The 20,796-nt window shown below is 38.6% G+C and overlaps 1 protein-coding gene across 3 annotated transcripts in view; it reads left to right on the forward strand.

Annotated features, from left to right (window-relative positions):
- The window catches only part of pard3bb (par-3 family cell polarity regulator beta b), a 368,918-nt gene that overhangs the window by 148,359 nt on the left and 199,763 nt on the right, over nt 1-20,796 (forward strand). For 2 of the 3 annotated variants that reach the window (XM_041806625.1, XM_041806627.1), the window contains 5 exons: nt 281-472; nt 2,536-2,694; nt 8,116-8,251; nt 14,565-14,670; nt 16,412-16,533. In XM_041806625.1, the coding sequence (XP_041662559.1) occupies nt 281-472; nt 2,536-2,694; nt 8,116-8,251; nt 14,565-14,670; nt 16,412-16,533 (715 nt within the window). The remainder of the gene's footprint in view (nt 1-280; nt 473-2,535; nt 2,695-8,115; nt 8,252-14,564; nt 14,671-16,411; nt 16,534-20,796) is intronic. The other variant, XM_041806626.1, reaches the window with a different exon arrangement.

The following is a 20,796-nucleotide window of genomic DNA, read 5'->3' on the forward strand; positions in this document are numbered from 1 at the left end:
CATAAAAGCAGCAGGTCCAAATGGCTTTTTATCTTCATCTACTGTGTTTTCTTCTTTGGAAATAGACTAACTAGATAAAATGGCCACTTTTTTTTTTACCCAAAGAACTTTAGCTGAAAAGCTCCTTGTGATGGTTTCTCTCAAAAGGAAAAGCTTTTAGTTTAGCTTTAGGAGACTATTCATGCCCACTGAGCTGACCTTTGTCTCTCACCCTCACCCTCTTCCCATCCTCTCCGCTCTCCCTCTTTCGCTTCCACTTCTCTTTCTCTCCCATTCCCAGAGGGACGAGGTGTCCCGTGTGCCAGGCTTTGTTTCCGAGAATGGGAAGGAGCAGCTAATGTTCGAAGTGCCCCTCAATGACAGCGGCTCGGCAGGGCTCGGCATCAGCCTCAAAGGAAACAAGTCGAGGGAGACAGGAGAGGACCTGGGAATCTTCATCAAATCCATTATTCATGGAGGGGCTGCGTACAAGGTGACATAAGATTCTCAAACAGCAGAAGACAAACTGTACCCTCGAATAAACTGATTTGTAAAGTTCACTCCAGAAAGATTCAATAATGCAAGGCCACCTGTGCTGTCTCTGCTGCCATGTGCTCCTGTTCTGTTAACCTTTGACATCCTGCTCACCAGGACACACTTGACATGATGTAGACAGCAGAGAGACAGACAGGCAGACATATGCCCCCCACATAAACACACAGACTCACATGCACACACCTGTGCAGCTTTCAGCATGTATCAGACGGACAGGAATAGGCTGAACTGTTGTAGAGAGGTTGTAAACAACTCACCAGGGAAGTCAGACAGATGGAGCTGATAGCATCCTCTTCTGTACGTGTGTTCAGCTAAATAGAGTCTCTGCAATTAAGCGTGCCAACAAAATGAAGTGATTCTCTTTTTGTTCTAGTCAGAGTTTATAGAATCTATGAAAAACACAGGTGTGTCCATCTGACTGTTTTTATACAAGTGCAAACAGCAGCCCTAACAGGTCTGTACTGATTACGACTGTTCCAAACATCTGATATGCTCTATTTTCTCCATAAGATTGAAACATTTCATAAGGAAACATGATTGAAGTCCTTTGAGTTGTAAACCTAAAAAAAAAATAAAGCCAGCAAAGAAGTGCAAAAAGGTGCTGTTCCTTAAAAGTCCAATCGAGGGTGGCTACAGAGTCCAAGCTTAATGAGCCAACTTTCTTGCAACTACTTCTCAAACTGAAGTTTTTTCTGAGGAAGACAAGATTACGACTAGCTACAAACTTGATATTTGATGATAAAAACTCTTACAAAAGTAAGTTTGGTTTGGTCACAGACTCTAAAATGAGTCGAAAACGTTAGTGTTTGACTGTGTGACATTCAAAACCCATGATTTTTCTCTGCTGTGCATATACTCGGTAAAACACAAGGAGACTTTGGTTAGGGAGTGTTCTAGGTACATCTGTATTTTCTTCAGTATATTTTTTAAAAATTCTGATAGTGTTTAAGAGTGTTTTACATTTATATAGATTTTACTATCCCCTCAGTGGCCAATACAGTTATTTAATAATAAGACTAAATAGCTAAATAAACTAGGGGACTAGACTAAATAAGTCATTATTAATTTTTTAATTCAATTATTAAATTATTATTCTTACTACAAGTAAAGAGTAAATGTGAGGATATTTACTAACTAAAACTAGACTAAAACTTACCTGAGGAGAAAAAAATAAAATGTGACTGAAATAAAAACAAAGACTAAATCCAGAATAGCTGCAAAAAGTCTTCCTGTGAAAATCTTATATCATAATTTAATGTTGCTTTATGGTCCTTTCGATTTCAAACAAGCATTTTCTTTTGAATTGCTCTAGGCAGAAATGCTCAGTATCGTCATTCTGTGTGTTTACATAATGAAGTCAATGACTTCTAATGACTTATCAGGAGCTTGAAGTGTGTGTAGTCTCTTTCGTACAGCAGGATTTTACCAATACCCATTGATACTCTGTTTCAAGGGGCAATGAATGATAGGGGAAAAAGTTAGAATGGGACAGAGCCCTAGTCTTTAGAGCTTATTTGATGCTGGTAAAACTCTATTAGAGTTGACTATTTTTGCACCACTTCCATTTTGTTAAGCCTGAAGCTAAGAGTTCTTCATAAATTTGCATAATTAGGGGCTTGGCTGAGTTGACTGACAGCTGGGCTCATTGTAGCCGTTTGCCAGGAGGCTTAAGGCCTGCCTCAACTCCACCTCTTAGCCTGTTACCAGATTGATCAGAAGTTAACTTGTGCTTTTCCAATATGACAACTGCCACAATTCAGTTTCAAAATGCCCTAATCACTGAGCAATTCCTCCACAGTGTATGCTTGCATTTTACAGACATTCCTTATCCTTCTTTTAGTCACATTTGGACAAATGTTTACAAGGCTGAACCCAAGATTAGGAGATTTTTTTTAAGAGGCACAAACGCAGAACCTTTAAAATACAGTAAACACTGGTTTGCAGTTTAGTCACTTAACATACACATGATGTCTCTTTACAATGTGTGTGTGCATTTCACAGGATGGGCGTCTGTGTGTCAATGACCAGCTGGTAGCAGTCAACGGAGAATCTCTGCTTGGGCGCTCCAACCATGTTGCCATGGAAACGCTCCGTCGCTCTATGTCACAGGAGGGAAACGTAAGGGGGATGATCCAACTTGTGGTGCTGAGGGCTCTGAAGGTACGTACACATGAACTTATACCAATGTACACAGCAGAAGTAACACTACCTGTTACTTTGTACTGAAGGGGGTGTAACAAAAATAAATTAATTAATAGAAACATCACGAGGAATGAGAGCACACATCTCCAGCAACAGTCAACAGCTTAATTTCTTTGTTCTTAAATGCATAATTGCGACATTTGGTTGAAGTTTATTTACATTCATTAATTTAGTCTGTAATTGTAATTTCTTCACTTTTTTTCTTAAAGTTATGAACAAAAAGCCTCATATTAAAGAAGTATTGAGGTTGCATGATTGTAGTAAGACTCAACAGATTTTGGGATAGATATTAGTGATTTACAGTACTTTATTTGTGGATAGCGGCTGTTTACAAATTCATTCTAGCCAACACCAATGTGGATACTGATATTTATATGTCATTAAGTCCAAAAACTTCTATTCTTAAAACACACTTTAAAGTTTAGGAAATGTGAATGAACTTATAAAAGACTTCAGCTGACAAAAGATTGTTGATCCTGCCCTAAACTACACAAAATTATACATATAATACATATAATATTTACAGCTGATATAGGCTGATTTCAACAGCTGGTATTGTGTCTGTAGATATTGGCAGCACTTTTCAAATTAGCTGTATTTGAGTCAAAAAAAAATCCTGCACCACATCTGTGTAGAAGTGTTGGTGTGTTTCAGATTTTTTTAGAATGTAATTTCTGAAATAATGAACAGAAAATAACATCTCATTTCTCTGTTACATTGCTTTGTCACCAACTTGCTCTTACGCTCTCGGTTCAGTCGTCTACTTCTGTGCTCACCCTCTCATTCTCTCTCACCCCATGGTAGCATCTGTGTGGAAACATGTCTGTATATCTATTTTTTCATTCGTAACTCCACATTTTGGTGCTATTAACCACCAGAAAAATGCCTTTTTAGTTTTGTTTAAAGCACAGAACAATTTTTAAAATTTTGATACCCTCTTGCAGTGCATTATGCATGAATTTATTACAGATTAGTAACACAAACATATTTGCTTTAAAAAAAATCTGTTCCTATTGCCTTTTTTTAGTTCTCAGTAACTTTGAGCAGTTTTTGGCTCTTCTCTGCCTCCTTCTACCCATACTGACTCTTAAGCCCTTCCATCCATTCTTCACACACTTGACACTACTTTTCTCTCTCTTACCAGCAGCAGCAAAAGAGCGTTTACACTCCAGCTAGTCAGATTTTGTGTGTTTGTGTGCTTCTGAGTGTGTGTAAAAGAGAGGAAGAGGGACACGGAGAGTTCTTCTTTTAGCTGTATCTCTTTTCTTTCTCAGTAAAAAGAGACGCTTTTCATCTCAGCTACTATTCAGCTGCTGCCTTTTACACGGTTCTGTAGAAGGTTTGTACAAACCTTTGTACATACAAAGCTGGGTTGTTGGCTCGAGTGTGAATGGCCCTTTGCATGCCCGACTAGTGGAAATAAAAGCCACCTACTATACACACCTGGCAGGCTGTGCTAACACAGGCAAAAACAAACACATAAAACAGGCAAACGTGAGGAGAAACAGTCTTAGCAAAACCTCTGCCATTTGTGCTCAGCTATACATATATAGATATGGTATGTCTCAGGGCAAGAAATTAATGGAACTTAAAACTGGATTGGAATATTACATAATACATCTACATAATGTGCAGAATATTCAGGTAGGTGTGTATAACATTGATCATGTCAGTGTGTAAATTTGGAAGCCTGCTCTGACGCTCAGTTCTCAGGGTATCCCCAGCCAATAGCTTTAAGGTGAACGCTACATCAAAGAGCTGCATGTTTCCCTTTTGTCTTGAAAGTTTAGAAGAAAGGGTAAAAAGGAGAAGAGGATAATGGCAGATAGTACCTTAAAAGCCTTTTTGGTCTTCAGTATCGATGCTTTCACATTTCAGAAGCAGCCCACTTCACTGCTTTTCCCCTCTGATCTTTTTGTCCTCACATTTTTTTCTTGAATATTTCCTTGGCTTTTTCTCTTAGCCAGATGCTCCCACTGTATTCATTCTCAGCCAGTTCTCAGTAATCCCTAACTTTATCCAGCTGCTTTTTTCGTTCAGTAACTCCAAAAACCACCGGCTATCTCCCTGATAAATATGTGTGGTTCTACGAGGGAGCCATCAGCGTAATCTGAAGCTATTATTTGGTTGTCGATTTCTAATTTTGCAACAAGATAGCGGCCAGTTTTCCAGTGATTTGTATCGCATTATAAGAACAGGAAAACAGAAGAATTTTGTCTTTTACTTGACCAAACAATACTTAAACTTATGAAGATTAACAGATTTCGTTCCTTTTTGTACTTTTTTTTTTTTCTTTGGCAGATAACATCATCGACTGTGGAAAATATTGGAAAAAGCCTTGGGGCCCTGCTTTTACAAACAGGCAGATTTACAAGGAGGGAAAATGAAAGAGAGAATTGGGCATCACTATAACAATGATTACAAAATATCTGCATTTGGGAATCTTTATGTGGAAATCTATACAAATCAAAAGTAGGAACAACAACAAAGCCATCCTGAAATGCTCGTCACATATGCAACCAAACCCATCTGTTTAATTCACAATTATTTTTTTGCTACGCTGTTTTGTCTTGTTTGTCTTTGTCCTACGTCTCTTTTATTCTATGCAACGCCCTAGCTTGTAACCCATCTGTTTGGTTTGTTTTTTGTATACACTGATTGACCGACAGAATTTAAGAGAAAAAAATGTGTAAGTGCCATTTGGTTTCTGTTTGAACCCAATCTGTGATGTATTCTTATTAAGAAAAACATGCTGTCTGAAACTAACTGAAGGTTAGCCTAGAAAGAACAAGAGGTGGATTGGGTCTTAAGCCAATTGACAAAAAGCTATACTGAGCTGATTTGCAGTCAGATAGGTCATGCCTGTAACGATGCATAACTTGAATCCTTTTAAAATCAAAGGAGGAGGGATAAAAATTTACCCCCAGAGCTAGGGGCCATGATTTGATTCAGAATCCATTTGTTGCTTTAAACTGATTCACAATCCATAATTCTCATTACCTTTTTGTGCAGAGCTGCTTATTTCAGGAAGGAGCTGTAAAGTATTATTAAACATTGAAAGCACAGTAGATAATATGTCCAGGATTCAGCAGCTTTTATCTCATATTTGAAGCATTATTTGTCAGCTGTTTAAAGTAATTCAACAGAAGAAAACCTAAAAAAAAACTTAATATTTGTTGCTACTTGAATTGCAAAACATTTTAGCGGGAGTAAAGCTTATTACATGTCAACACATGTGTCTCTTGTGAGATAATGTCAAGCTTGATTGCATCTCGATTGTCCGGACGGGTTCATCTCTGGTAACACGCCTGAAGACTGGCACTGGTTTTCAGGCCTTTTGGACATCTACCACATGACCAGGGGCTCGGGCAACCCAACTGCCTACCCAGACAGCACCCTAGGCTGTGCTTACTCGCCAGGTGTGGACTTTGTAATTTTTCAACAGGATATTTTCCAATGTCCCTGGCATTATGCAAGGACATCCCAAACATGATCTGGGTTGTGCCGATGCTCCTTCCTGCACAACGATGCCCTCAGGTGACTCACTCACTGCATCTATGCCTGACCTGCAATTTCCCTATACAAAGGCTGCACTGTGCTTCACAGCTCTACGGTTTTGCACTCACCGAAAGCGGGCTACATCACATACTGGAAGCTGCGCAAGGCACACAGCCCTAGCTTGAGACAAGAGGGGATCAGGAGGGAACTGCAAGTTCCTGCAGGAATTGGGGGGGGGGGCTGATTTGCCATTCATTTCAGCATGTTTCCTTGATTTTATTGTTTCCACCACGGTTGAGTACATTATGAAGTTAAAATTCTGTGGCTTTTTCCCTCAGAAGTTAACTTTTTGTCATCAGTTGTGCTGTTGTAGCTCTGTGACCCACTCACCTTCCAGTAACCTCTTGCTTGTGCTGCAGGATAAGACGTAGTGTTGATACAGTGATGATTTACTATCAGGAATCCATGCATTGTGTATTTTTAAGTTGACCAGGTATTTCACACGTTTTTCTATCAGTTTGGATCCATCTGCTCATTTTGGACTGACATGCTTTGGCAGTAGGCAGCACCAAAAATAGACCTTCAGAGTAGAGTGGCACTTCAGGGATGTACTGGTTTCGGACCAGAGTGGAACTGCTCTGATTGACTAGAGAGGGAGTGATTTGATCTGAAATATGGTTCGCCAGCGGATTGCAGTGCAGCCATTGTGTGTTGTCATTGGAGGTTAATTCAGCCTCAACTTTTGGCCCAAACATGCCTCGAAGCTCAGGTCAATACTGTCTATAGTCATAAGAAGCAATGATTTATATGTGAACCTAAATTAAAAGTGAATATTCATTAAGTGATGCAATCGTGAACACATGTTAGACCTTTGTTGATTATTATTATTAATATTATTATTGTTATTGTTGTTTTTATTTTTATTATCAGTACCTCCTTTGTGAACAAGCATTTGTTCTTTTCAGTAATATGACTGCGCTATGACACCAGCTCAGGGAGACATCCAGTAAAGGAAGGGGTCCCACAGGACATCTAACACACCACAAACGATGGTATCTGGTGGGGGTGTGGTGGGGTAAGCAGGGTGAGGGGGAAAGGCGCTGCTTCACTGTGGGGGGTCAAGAGGAAGATGACTAGAAGGTTTTATTATACACACACTCAGACTATAATGTCTTCTTTGTTGCTTATGAGGAGGGCTGTGTCAGACAGACTCACAAAGAAACACTCAAATGCACTTAACAGCACAGGAAAACAGAATGAATATGGATACATGTTAATGAACATATACAGATCCCCAAACAGACACACAGAAGACAAACAAATGTAAATTAAATTCCTAATATTGTAATAGAGGCACAAAGACACACGCAAACACTGGTGCGGATGCTTTATTTGACTATTACAGGACTTGAAGAGGGCCAGATCTCGAGGGGATAGGTGTCAGTAAGAGTGTCAGTGCCACACACTTACAGAAGACAGAGTTCTCTTTCAACCCAGGGGCCATGGGAAACGGGTCCCCCGTTTCACCCCGACTGTCTCCCGTCATACGAGTGTCTCCCTCTTTCTCTCTTAGCTCTGTCTGCATCTGATTGTGAGTGAGTCTGCCAATGTAATGTTCCTACTCTCTCTTCTGGCCATTGCTCAGTTTAAATGCAATGCAATAAATAAATCTACTGACACTTGCATTTAAAAAAAAAAAACAAAAAAACAGTTAGATAGTCATTTAAAGACAAACAAAACAAGCTGTCCTTGCACAACTATAACTTTTGCTGCACAGGCTGGAAGAATAACAACATAAGGTTGGGGGAGCTTACTACATCAACATTATTAGAGAGTATGAAGTCTAGTGTTTAAAGTTTGCTGCTTTCTTTTCTTTTTTAGAATCAACATGGAGTGTCACCCAATCGCTCATTTGACAGCTCATCTGGCCTGTCAGGACAGGTGAGCCCCGTGAACAGTCAGACTAACGGCCATATGAACTCTCCCATGATGGACAACACTCACTATCAATCCAATGGTAAGTGTATTTTTTTTACATCCATGTTCAGATATGTTAACAGACATAAATATTACACACAGCATGACTGGAATTATCGACTGTAAGGATTAGAAAATGTTAACTTTTTTTTTACCTTGAATCCTGGAACTCTCCCTTCTTTGTCTTTACTCTGTCCGTTCTTCATGTTGTGTTTATCATGTCATCTCAATCACAGTATGACAGAGAGCACAATTTATGCAAAATATGTGAAAAAATAAACAAGCACACATTTACAACCAAGAGACATTTCCTTCAAATTTTACACATTTACCCCTTTTACTTGAGGATGAACTGAATAGATTTTGCAGGTCAGAGGTCAAGTTTCATGTTCATCCCTTGCTTGTGAAGGCATATCTGAAGTGTGACAGACAGAACATTCCTCTCATAACCTTGTGAGATTTCTTTTGAAAAGTCTTGCCCTTCCCAAGTACTTTCTATGGGAGCTTTCCCAGATTAATGTGATGCAATTGGTATTTGAATCAGTCTTTAGCACTGTGGATACCTTGTTCGGGGTTGGCACGAGCACACTTATCTTTAACATATGTCCTTTATGACTTTTCGAAAACCAAGACTTTTCCCCTTAAAACAGTATTCCAGTTTTTTCTTACCCCTTCCTGTACCGATTTTTTTGTGCTTTTTACTTTTCACTGCTGTTTTTTATTTTTCTCAGCCAGTAAAGGGTTAGATTTAGTTATCACGTAATTATTAGGGCTGTTAATATTAACATGTTAATGCTTGTGATTGATCTTTAAACATTAATGTGCTAAAAAAAATGATAACTCAGCTGAATCATATGACTAAGTCTGACCACAACTTGCTCCCAAAGTCCTCTGGCATGAATGTTTATGTGCCCGGGGGTGAAGAGGTGAGAGGGTCAGACACAGCCAGCAGTGATGAGTGAGGAGATAGACCCAGGTCCGCTTAATGGTGATTTACTTTTTTAAAAGCTGGTGAATGTTAGTTAAGATAAAACTAAAATTGTGGGTACATACTGCAGTGATGAACCGTCTTTACACCGAAGCACAACGAGTCTTAAGTTCCACCTTCGAGCAAAGAACATCTTTGCTGTAGCAAAGACGCTAACAACAACACGGGATCAAGCCATGTCATAACACTCTCTTCAGCTGCTTCAGGACAGTTTTCTTCTTCAGCTGCTCAGATAAATGCTGAAAAGTGCTTCAAAACTTTGAGCAAGTCCTGTTTGTTAACAATATTAATCCAGTGTAGAAATCCACAGTGGAACTGGCAAAATTAAAGTTATCTAGTAAACTTTAGGAGCTGAAGATGGAAAATACGATGCTTTCAGGTAACCCTCGTAAACCAGACAACTGTATTCTATGTTATGATGTGTTCAAATGTCACATAAAAATGTGAAAATTTATTTTTTGATGAGAAACTTCAATAAATACAGTATTATGTGTTTATATCTGAGGGATATACAATAAATGTTACAGACTGAATCATAGCTTTTTAACTCAAGCACTCAGGTAAGACCACTTGTAGTTTAAATATTTGCCCTTATTTTGTCTTTCCCCCAAACTATAGAAAGTATTGATAGTGGTATTGATAAGGACTCAGATCAGCATTTTAATGTTCTGTACATAGAATTAAAAGAATAAAAATTAAACACTTGACAATAACAACCTGTAAAGATCTAAAAACAAAAATGCACTTAAACTACTTCAAAAAAATGCTATAATTAATCATGATTAATCACAGTGTAGTAATGTGATTAACTTGATTAATTTTTTTAACCGATTAACAGCACTAGTAGTTATGATAGAATGTAATAATCACAATCTGATAGTGAAACCCCCCCTCCCCTTCTCTGCCTTTTATTTTTTGCTCCTATTGCTCAAGGTTGTTCCTCTTGTTTGTTATTGCTCCGGCTTGTTAGAAGGACTTATTTTAGTTGTATGTGCTTTAAAGAGCTTTCTCCCTCCTATATTATCTGTTTGACCTTGTAAAGTGTCTGTATCAGCTAGCATGCTCATCTGATTGTATACCTGCTTCTGTTATTCTCAGTGTCAGTTTCTGCTTCTTTAAACCGTACATTTTTGTCTGTGTGTCTCTGAATGCTATCTGTGCCTGTGTAATGTGTGTGTGACTGCTGTGGGAGCTGTTTTGTGCATGGACATCCTCGTGTTGGTTCAGGGACTGCTGGCCGGTATCAAACAGTGCTGTTTGTCTGTGTTTACTCAGAATTTGGTAAACAGCTCTGACCTTGAATACACTTTGCTTTTCTAATTCACCTCAGCCATGGAATCATTTACACACAGTATACATGCTGGTGTGTGTGTGTGTGTAAAGTGAGCCCATTTCTCAGGATCTGTGTTTACTGGTGTTATCCGTGTGTGTGTTTATATGAGTGTGTATTTACGCAAACTTGCCAGTATTTTACTCTCCTAATGAACTATTTCTCAAACTGAATTCATTTCTTTTGGCACTGAAGTTGAAATGAAACTGAAGATTTTTTGTCTTCAGAATAAATTGAGTGTAATGATTCTCTACATATGTATTTATGTAGATGTGCTGTTTCTACATTTATGGATCTTTCTCTTTATCTCGTTCCTTTCTCTGCATCTCATTGTGTCTGCTCTCCTACTTTTCTTCTTTCTTTTCTCTCTGTATTCCCGCCCACTCACTCTCTCTCTGGGAAGTTAATGCATTTGATGGAATGAACTCCAATAAATCACAGTTTAAGTTTGCCTAAGATATTATGCAGTCTTTCCCAATTTGTCACTGAGGCCTATTTAAATTGATTTTGTGATGAAATAACAAAAAAATGATCCTTTAATTAAGACTAGCCTACAATTTAGGGATATTTGGAGTTTTCCAGTTGTGGGAAATAACACTGTTAATACTATTTTGGCAATCAGCAATTATTTAAGTATTGTTTGGGTACTCTGTTCTTTAAAATGACTTGTTCTACGGTTGAATATTCTAAATATCTCGGACTCTGTGTGTGTCATACTCTGCTTCTTTCAATAATCATTACTGTAAGTTGTTGAACTTGATTCAGTTTAATGAAATAATAGCTTAATTGCTCCTCTTAAGCCAAAATAAGTGCTGCAGTGATTGAGTAATTGCAGGCTTTTTGCAGGAATCCTGTCATTAAGTCATCAAGTGTTACGACTTAATCAAACACACAACTACATTTTTCTAGAAAACAAAAATATCAATCAGAAATCAGAGTAATTCTGTGGAAAATATAAGAACCTTTAATGGAACACAAGTTCTTCAGTTAAACTTACTGTCTCGGACTCTTGATGTAATGATGTAGGGAAAATAATCTAGACCCTTTCCTTGTCTTTAGACCCTTGTTAGGGCCCAAACACAGACCTCGGAATGATGACCCTACTTTATCTGAAGAAATTGTCATTCCTCCTTACCTTGTTTCCCACAAATGACATATTTGGCTACCTGCATTTATCTTAAATATCAACAAACTTGGCTGAAAAAAAAAAATAGAAGGGTGTTGTACAGGAGTGTAGCAAAGGTGCTACGGGTCTGCATACGAAGTTTCTTCCAGCTTCATGTATGTAATTTGGGGAGATTTTCAGAAAGTTATTCAGCTTGTGTACAAAACTCAAAGGATGTGGCTATATGGAGCCGTTATCATCCATCCATCCGTCCGTCCGTCCGTAAGTCAACCCAGACATCCCTCTCCCCAGCAACATTTTCCAGCTCCTCCTGGGGGATTCTGAGGCTTTCCCAGGCCAGATGAGATATTTAATCCTTCCAGCGAGCTCTGGGTCTACTCCGGGGTCTCCTTCCAGTTGGACGTGTCTAGAAGAGCTCCACAGGGAGGCAACCAGGAGACATCCTGATCAGATCCCTGAACCACCTCAACTCCCTCCTTTCAACATGAAGGAGCAGGAGTTCTATTTCGAGATCCTTTGGGATGTCCGAGCTCCTCACCCTGTCTCAAAGGCTGAGCCCAGCCACCCTCCTGAGGAATTTCATTTTGATCGCTTGAACCTGTGGTCTTGTTCTTTTGGTCATTACTCAGAGTTCCATAGGTGAGGGTTAGGACAAAGATCAACTGGTAAATTGACAGTACTGCCTTACGGCTCAGCTCCCTCTTCACCAGGACGCAATACCGCAGATGCTGCACCAATCCGGCTGTCGAGCTCATGGCTCCTTCTACCCACACTTGTAAACAAGACCCGGAGGTACATGAACTCCTTCACTTGAGGCAATGACACTCTCCTCTCCCGTCTTCACATTTACATGATTTGTCATGTAACAGGAAGCAGTTTTTGCATCAGCTATACATCCTCCAATCTTACCCAAGCTTTCTAGGATAACAAAGGTCCTTAACACATTTTCATGGCTGTATTCAAAGCGGTTGGCTGTGATGGATTGGCAAAGTTTAATGTCTCACCAAGTAACAGGAAGGTAGTTATACAAGCATACTAGGGATGTAACGCTATCAAAATTTGCTCGTATGATAACACCTTGATAACAAGTCCAAGGTACGGTATTTGTTGCGGTAAAAATTCTGCTACTCACATCATCACAAATCTTTTTCTGGTGGCGATTTGCTAAGTGCCTCCTCATGTTTTGTATTGTATTATAACAAACGGTTCAGATGGGAGCTTTGGAAGATGGATTCGCCAGTGAGAAACACGGAAATGGCCGAATCCATCTGTGTTGGAAGGTTAGGAGTCTCCACAATCTTAAAAACTTTGTCATTCTGCCCCTTCCCTGCCACTGGCAGCATCCACCATTTCCATGCTGTTAGATCAAGCCAGCGAGTGGAGCGCAATGGATGATGGGTACACAAGGAAAGACGGTAACTAAAAGGCTTTGTTCCACTTAAAAACTCCCTTTTTTTCCCTGAAGATCTATTCAACTTTAAATATCTAGCATAGCACCACCTATTGGTTAGACCCAGTAAATGGCATGCTTTCTTCTCACCTCATGTGCTCAAAGGGAGCACAGTTGATTGACAGTTGCGTGTCTGAAAGACACCTGCAGCAGCTCATTTTGCCACACCACAAACCAAAGGTGTGACGGCTGTTCAGTGCTACTTGCAAGCTTCGTTTAAGATTTTTTTTTTTTTTTTTTTTTTTTTAAGGGATGGGAATTGTCCTGAGTTGAGTTAAATACTTAATGTGTAAAATTGTTTATATGCATTTTTCCCAAACACAAGGAAGGGGGATGTTGGAAACAGAGGAAACAGGGAGCGATGATTTGACAGGCACATCGTAGACAAATGCAGAGAAAAGGAGGGGAGATGTGATTGTTGAAGAAGAATGTTATACCTCCTATCGAAGCAAACGGCTATTGATCTATCATCCACACAGCAAATGCTTCTTCTCACTTCAAAGTGTTGGTGAGAACAGATGTGTGTCTGTGTGTGTTAGGTAAAAGAAGAATGTGTTTTTGACAGTTCAGCTGATTAAGGTGCTGGCAGTGAAGAGGAGGGAGGAAGTTTAGGAAAGAAGAAACACTGAGTGGGAGATAAAATGATTTATGGGAGATCTGAAAGAAGAGATAAATGACAGCCAAAATATCAGATTGCAAGAATGGGACCAGAAGAAAAATAAAACAGGTGATTAGTGTAGCGAGAGGGAGGGTGAGGGAGAGATGAGAGGCTGTGATATCTTCAGATGATGTTTTTCTTTTTTCTGTTTTGCTTCTCCAGCTCTAGGATCTCTGCTTTCAGTGCCATGTGTGGATGCATCACATGAGGGGCACACACTGAAGACTGTGCAATAATCCTGGCATGTGTTGTGTGGCAGCTATGCTCTCTGAGAAGTGATGACTGTATGTAAATTGTGCTTGGGTGGATTGTGAGTCTGTGTATCAAGTTGTCATAAACTCGTTTATCAAGCAGACACGGCCCTATCACGAAGCTCCATCTGCAGCGACTGCTGAAGATGTAGGGCAGCGGCATCTTCCCTCTGTTCTCATCCTCGTTTTGTTGTGTTTAATTTTCCCCCTATTCAGCAAACTTCTTCTTGTCTTTCACCCAGCATACTTTCTATTCTCATTACGTTTTTGAGTGACTCTTAAGCACTGAGTTACAATAGCAAATCAGCAGCGTATCTGTGTTGTTGTTTACTACGTTTCTTAGTATTGCATTTCAAATTTCATCAGTGGTCATTTTCACTGGACAGAATAGTCACCATATTTCTCCAGATGATTTGAATACAGTTTTATCAGGTTTTTCATAACCCACATTATTTCATCCAAATCACATCTGCTTCTGCCCAGGAAAGCCATGTCTATACATGATATACTGTATTAACTTACCTCAGTCATTCATGTGCTGTTTTTTTAGTGACTAATGGGGGTTATTCTCACATGGACGAGGATGAGGACGGGGAGCTGTACGGGCATGATCCAGAGTTCAGCAGCTCAATCCAACACTCCTATCTATCAGAAAGGTATGTGTTAGATGAGTGTGCCTCCCGTTTTTCCCTTTTGCTTCAGAATCAGACTCCAACTAAAAATTAGACATCAGGAAAAGTAGCAAGCATCTCTTAGTTTGTTATAAACTTAAATTCATGTTTAAATTAGGGCTGTCCCTGTCAATAAGTTTGTCACTGATTATTTTCTCAATAGATTATTTTGAGGGTGAAAAAGCTGTTTTTATGTAATAATGTGGCTACAGATTTTGCAAATAAATTTCAAAAACTTGTCTTTTATATTTTTTATTTTACTCTTTAGAAAAATACATATGACAAGTGTGCAATACATTAAATGTGTGGACAACTCAGAAGACATCTGAGGCGTGTAAGGATTTTTGCTCCCATGCAAAAAAATAAGAAATAAATAAATAAAATCCTTCAAGGTGCTTTTTCTTGTTCCGAAATACAGACACGTGGAAATAAAATTATTTTACTTTATTTTCAAGTAAGCATCATATCTGTATCACAGTTTTGATAACTGTGATACATATTGATAAATATTAACACTGCCAAAAGATTTTAATCGCAATTAATCACTTAATTTCTGTAGTTGCAATAAATCGCACCATGCTCATTGCATTTGAAAGGTCCTCTATTTTGCACTTAAATGTGTTAGTGTCATTTCTGATTGTTCTCTCTTGTCTTAAACTAAGATTCATTGACTTCCTGTTTGGTTACAGACCTGTTATTATAGATAAACTGAAGATTTTGACATAAACTAAACCACAGAAAAAAGAACTTGTTATGGATGTAAAAGAAAATAAGGAGACAGTGAAAAGTTAAAAATTTGGTGTCACAAGATGAATATAACTTTCGACTTGTCCACTGAGCTTTCAGTGAGTTTATTAGAAGGGATCGCCAGTGGACTTATTTTACACCACTGTGGCTGTAGCTTGGTGCTTCAGTAGCTTAGCTAAAGTTTGCTGAAAGGGACAATGAAACATGTGATTAATGGCAATTAAAAATAATTTAGTGCACTAAATGTGGATTGTACTTAATCATGGTTAATGCAATTAATCTTGACAGCCCTTAATAAATATGTAATAAAAGTAAAAAGAAATGTTTACAATACATAATATATGTAAGATCATAACTGTCCCTTCAGGTTCCTTCAGGATTAATAAAATATCTTTGTCATCTAATGTACAAATAATATACAAATAATAATTTTAAACTATTTTTCTAACTTTTTTAATCACTTTGACTTGTATTTAAAAAAAAAATAAATTGAGTGGAAAGATTAGTACAGAATACCTTAAAAAACCTTCTCTTAGATAAAAAAAAGGGGGGAAACAAATGCTTCTCATACATATGCACCATTGACAAGCCTTTCTATGGCAAACATGGAATAAGTTGATAATATGCATGATGAAGACAGACATTGATTCCTGCTGACACATTCATTATAGAAGAAAAAAACTCTGAACAATTTTCCTCTTAAATTGTCTGTTTATAAAATCACTACTAAAAAAAAGTCCCACATTTACAGCAACAATCCAGTCATAGCCAAGAGGTAATATTCTGTGAAGCAACTATCTATAAAGCTCTTTTTACTAGACTGTAAACATCTTAAATTCTGCTCTAAAGTCAAGTGTTTTGGTTCGAGTTGTTATGGGGATTAACTTGTATTTAGAGCCAGCCTCAAGCATTTAAAAGATGTCTATGTTCAACAAGCAGTAATAATCTGTGCTGAGACTGTTATATCATTTTCTTCCAGGGACAACTCTTCCACAGCTCAGCCCCAGTCTCCCACACAGAAAGAGAACCAGTGGCAGTTCCAGCACGTCAAAGCCTCCAAGAGCATGGACTTGGGTACGACTCAGAACCAGCAGCACACTGGTGGGGAGAGTTTCCAGTTTTTCAGCTCTGCATGGAGGCTGCATGCATCTTACCCCAAAAAATATCTGAATTTCTGTTGTGATGCATGGCTGTGCATGCCTCTCTTGCAGGGTGACAGCTCTGCAGACGCACTGCAGACTGCCAGTGCACTCACAGCTTTTCTACTTGTGCAGGCTGGAGTATCATTAATGCTTCTTGCATGATTTTTGAGACAGTGTTTGGTTTCATTTTTGTCTTTTTGTGCTTTTGTACCCGGTGAGCCCGGTGTTATGAGAAAGGCTGTCAGTCATCAACCTCTCTTGGTGCTTGATCTATACAGTTGCATCTGAAAAAAAAAAAAAAGAATAGAATATCATCTTCATTTTGTTTCTTGTGATTTCCCTCTGAAAGTAAAACTTCCATATTAACAAGATTCATCTCAAACAGAAACACTTCAAGACTTGTTTTGATTAAACTTGATGATTACAGCTTATAGCTCATGAAAATCAAAAATCCACTGTCTCAAAATATTTGTGGAAAAGTCCAATTTGCAAAGGTTTCCTGAGCCTTCATTCTCTCATTCTGGTTCAGTGCCCACAACTGCAATCATAGGGAAGACTGCTGACTAGACAAATTTCCAGAAGACAATGGCACCCTTCGCTAGGAGGGTAAGCCACAGAAGGCCACTGCTTAAGGGCAGGCTGTTCTCAGAGGCTGTATCAAAGCATATTCATGGAAAGTTGACTGGAAATTCTGACGAGTGACATCAGAAGCAAGGATTACAACTTTGTCTGGGCCTATTAATATCAGAAATTTCAGCCACTTCTACTTAATAATAATAATAATAATAATAATAATAATAATAATAATAAATTGTATTTATAAAGCACTTTCAAAAAACTCAAAGTCACTGTATAATGATGATAAAAAATACGTTTCACAAAAAAGAAAAAGACAGAAAATGACAACATCACAGCCAAGCAAAGAGACAAACAAGGAAGCAAACAAAGTGACAAGACGACAACAGAATCAAACATTAAAAGACTGACTCAATGACGTGTCACATAGATGCAGTGATGTATGGAAAAGGAGCTCCAACCAATTACTGTGTGCATAAATTAGCAGAACACTTTGTGTGTGATGAGTCTAGAACATATGGATGTTTAACTTCTGGAAGTAAATCACAGGAAAAATTAACATTTTTATGACATTTGAATTTTTTGAGATGCACCTGTTCCTTTTTGACCAAAACACAGCACAGATATTTAATTGAGACCAAAAGTTTCTGTGTAAAAAGATTTAAAAGGGTATTTTAGTTATCTTTAACTCAAAAGTTGTGACTACGAAGTTCAGCAGAGCTTGGGGCTCATTTCAGTGTAATGACAAGTCCATTCTGAAGTCTTGAGTTGGTTTGCTGTTTTGTGATTAACCCTAGACACCGTGCCCATCATCTCCAATCCTGTAAGACTCATAAACAGCTATATTTTAAGAGGAACAGTAGCATTAAATGTATTACAAGTTGAAAATAACATGAAATTTGGGATGCTCCCTATCTTAAATCTAGTCAGAAGTCGTAGTAAATTCTGAGCTGTGAGAGAAAATTGGAAAACAAGTGTGAACTTTACATCTAAACTTTATTCTGTCTTGTCACGGAAAGATGCACACTCCTACGTATTTTCCCTCCAGATGTGGATTGTTGCATTGTTATAATTTACAGAACATAATGTAGGTTGTATAAACCACTGACATAAAACAATTCTTAAAAGAAGAATCTGCATCCTAAGATCATTAGGGTATATGACAGGTGACTGAGAAAAAGGAAGTAAATACAGAGAGACTTAGGCCATCCCCTTACCATTTTATAAATAGGGCACAAGCAGCATCACTTTTGAACACAGTTCACTTTTTCAGTGTACTCCCACTCGTTTTTATCTCACAATTTAATCACCAGTTTATAAGATTTTAATTTAGCCATATTATGGACTCATACTAATGCAAAAAAAAAAAAAACAGCCAGAGAGGCTACATCTGCAGCCAATGGGACTCTACTCTCAACATCTGCTTTGCCACCTGTTGCTCTCTGATTGCTGATAATCTGATGCAACAGTTCTGTGGCATTTCAGGCAGTCGACTTCAAATATATGTGCATTTGAGTTAAGCCTTTGCTCATGCAGACATCTATATGTTATATGACAGGGGATGGTGCGGCACAACAAAAGCTTATTGTTTCAAATGTCACTTCTCTCAGGCCTCCTCTTCAGGCTGGCGCCTATGCAAGCCTGTGTGTGTGTTTGAGAGAGAAAAGGAGACAAAAGAACGGGAGATTATTTGAATAACAGACGTTCATGCATGCATAACTGTATCAGACTGATTGTATGTAATGAATGACAGTTCATGGGAAATAGACTGCTCTTATAAAGTACGTATCTATTCAATCCACAGCACCAGGAACATTACACTGTTCGCCTCTTCACTATCACCTTCACTTACGCTGCACTGACTCGCTGGGGTTCAACAACTGGTCAAAGGACAGTTTGACGGGCAGACTGTGAATTTTAAGCTGTTGATTTTGACTCTAGACATTTGAAAAGAAACATCAACCATTGTATATATACAGTCATACATTCTTGGACAAAATAACTTGAAAACAGTATCATCATTTTACTAATTAGGATCTTAGAACAGTTAGCTATTTAAATGTTGTGAAGAGTTTCATAGGAAGTAAAAATCGTCCTCCTACTGAGAATCCTTGAGAATAGTTTATGTTGTTATGATGATATAAAGCTCTTATTGGTCAAAACAAAAGGAATAATCTCTTTAAAACAAAAAGAAAGTACATCAATGACCAAAGCCATATTTAGTGACTGAGAGTCTGTACCCATATGAAGCTCCGACTTTGCAACAGGCTTCCTGTCCTGCTTTCATTAACACAAGTATATAAACCCCAAGAAGGTAGTTAATGAGGTAATAAAGTCAGCTAATCTGAGAATAAATTAGCATTATTTTTCTCGTTGTCAGCATACTTGCCTTTGTGGTACCATATGGAAATCAGATTGAGCTGATTAGCACCGTATAGAAAAGCTTTCATTATGTTTTTCAAAACTATACAAGCCCTACAGGGAGATAGGCATTGTAAAACAAAGTCACTGTCAAGGGTAGTCCTTCAAAATGTTTGCAGTCAGCTGGGGGCAATTAGCTGTGTTTAAGATATATTTCTATGTGATTGTCTTTCTGGCTCCATCCAGCCATCACCAACCTGGAACTTGCATACAGTCATGGATGAAAGTATTTGCACCCCTGGAATTTTTCCAGACAATACACCGTTTCTCCCTGAAATTGTTGCAGTTACAAATGTTTTTGGTATACACATGTTTATTTCCTTTATGTGCATTGAAACAACACAAAAAAACAGAAGAAAAAAGCCAAAAGTGACATAATTTTACACAAAACTCAAAAATGTGCCCGGACAAAAATATTGGCACCCTTTTAAAACTGTGGGTAAATCATTTTATTTCAAGCATGTGATGCTCATTTAAACTCACCTGTGGCAGTAGCAGGTGCTGGCAATCTAGAAATTACACCTGAAGCCAGTTAGACTGCATAAAAGTTGACTCAACCTCTGTGTTGTGTGCCTGTGTGTGTCACACCAAGCATAGAGAAGAGAAAGAAGAGCCCAGAATTGTCTGAGGACTTAAGAAGCAAAATTGTGGAAAAACATGAACAATCTCAAGGACATAAAGGACTGGACTGTTGATCAGTGGTCCAAAGTTCTCTTTTCAAATGAAAGTAAATTTTGCATTTCATTGAAGTCAAGGTCCCAGAGTCTGGAGGAACAGAGGAGAGGCACAGAATCCAAGCTACCTGGGGTCCAGTGTAAAGTTTCCACAGTCAGTGACGGTTTGGGGAGCCATGTCATTGGCTGGTGTTGATCCACTGTGATTTATCAGGTCAAAGGTCAGCACAGCCATCTAGGAAGTTTTAGAGCACTTCATGCTTCCCTCTGCTGACCAGCTTTATGGAGATGCTGATTTCATTTCCAGCAGGACTTAGCACTTGTCCACACTGCCAAAAGTACCAAACCCTGGTTTAAGAACCGTGATATCCCTGTGCTTGATTGGCCAGCAAACTGGCCTGACCATAACCCCATAGAGAATCTATGGAGCTCAGTGAAGAGGCTTCATAACACCTCAGCAGTGTCACGGACTGATTGCCTCCATGCCGTGCTGCATTGCTGCAGCAATTTATTAAGATGCATAAATCGGAAACAGGGAAAGAAGTGGAGTT

Source organism: Cheilinus undulatus, linkage group 15 (genome assembly GCF_018320785.1).
Source record: "Cheilinus undulatus linkage group 15, ASM1832078v1, whole genome shotgun sequence".
NCBI lineage: Eukaryota > Metazoa > Chordata > Actinopteri > Labriformes > Labridae > Cheilinus > Cheilinus undulatus.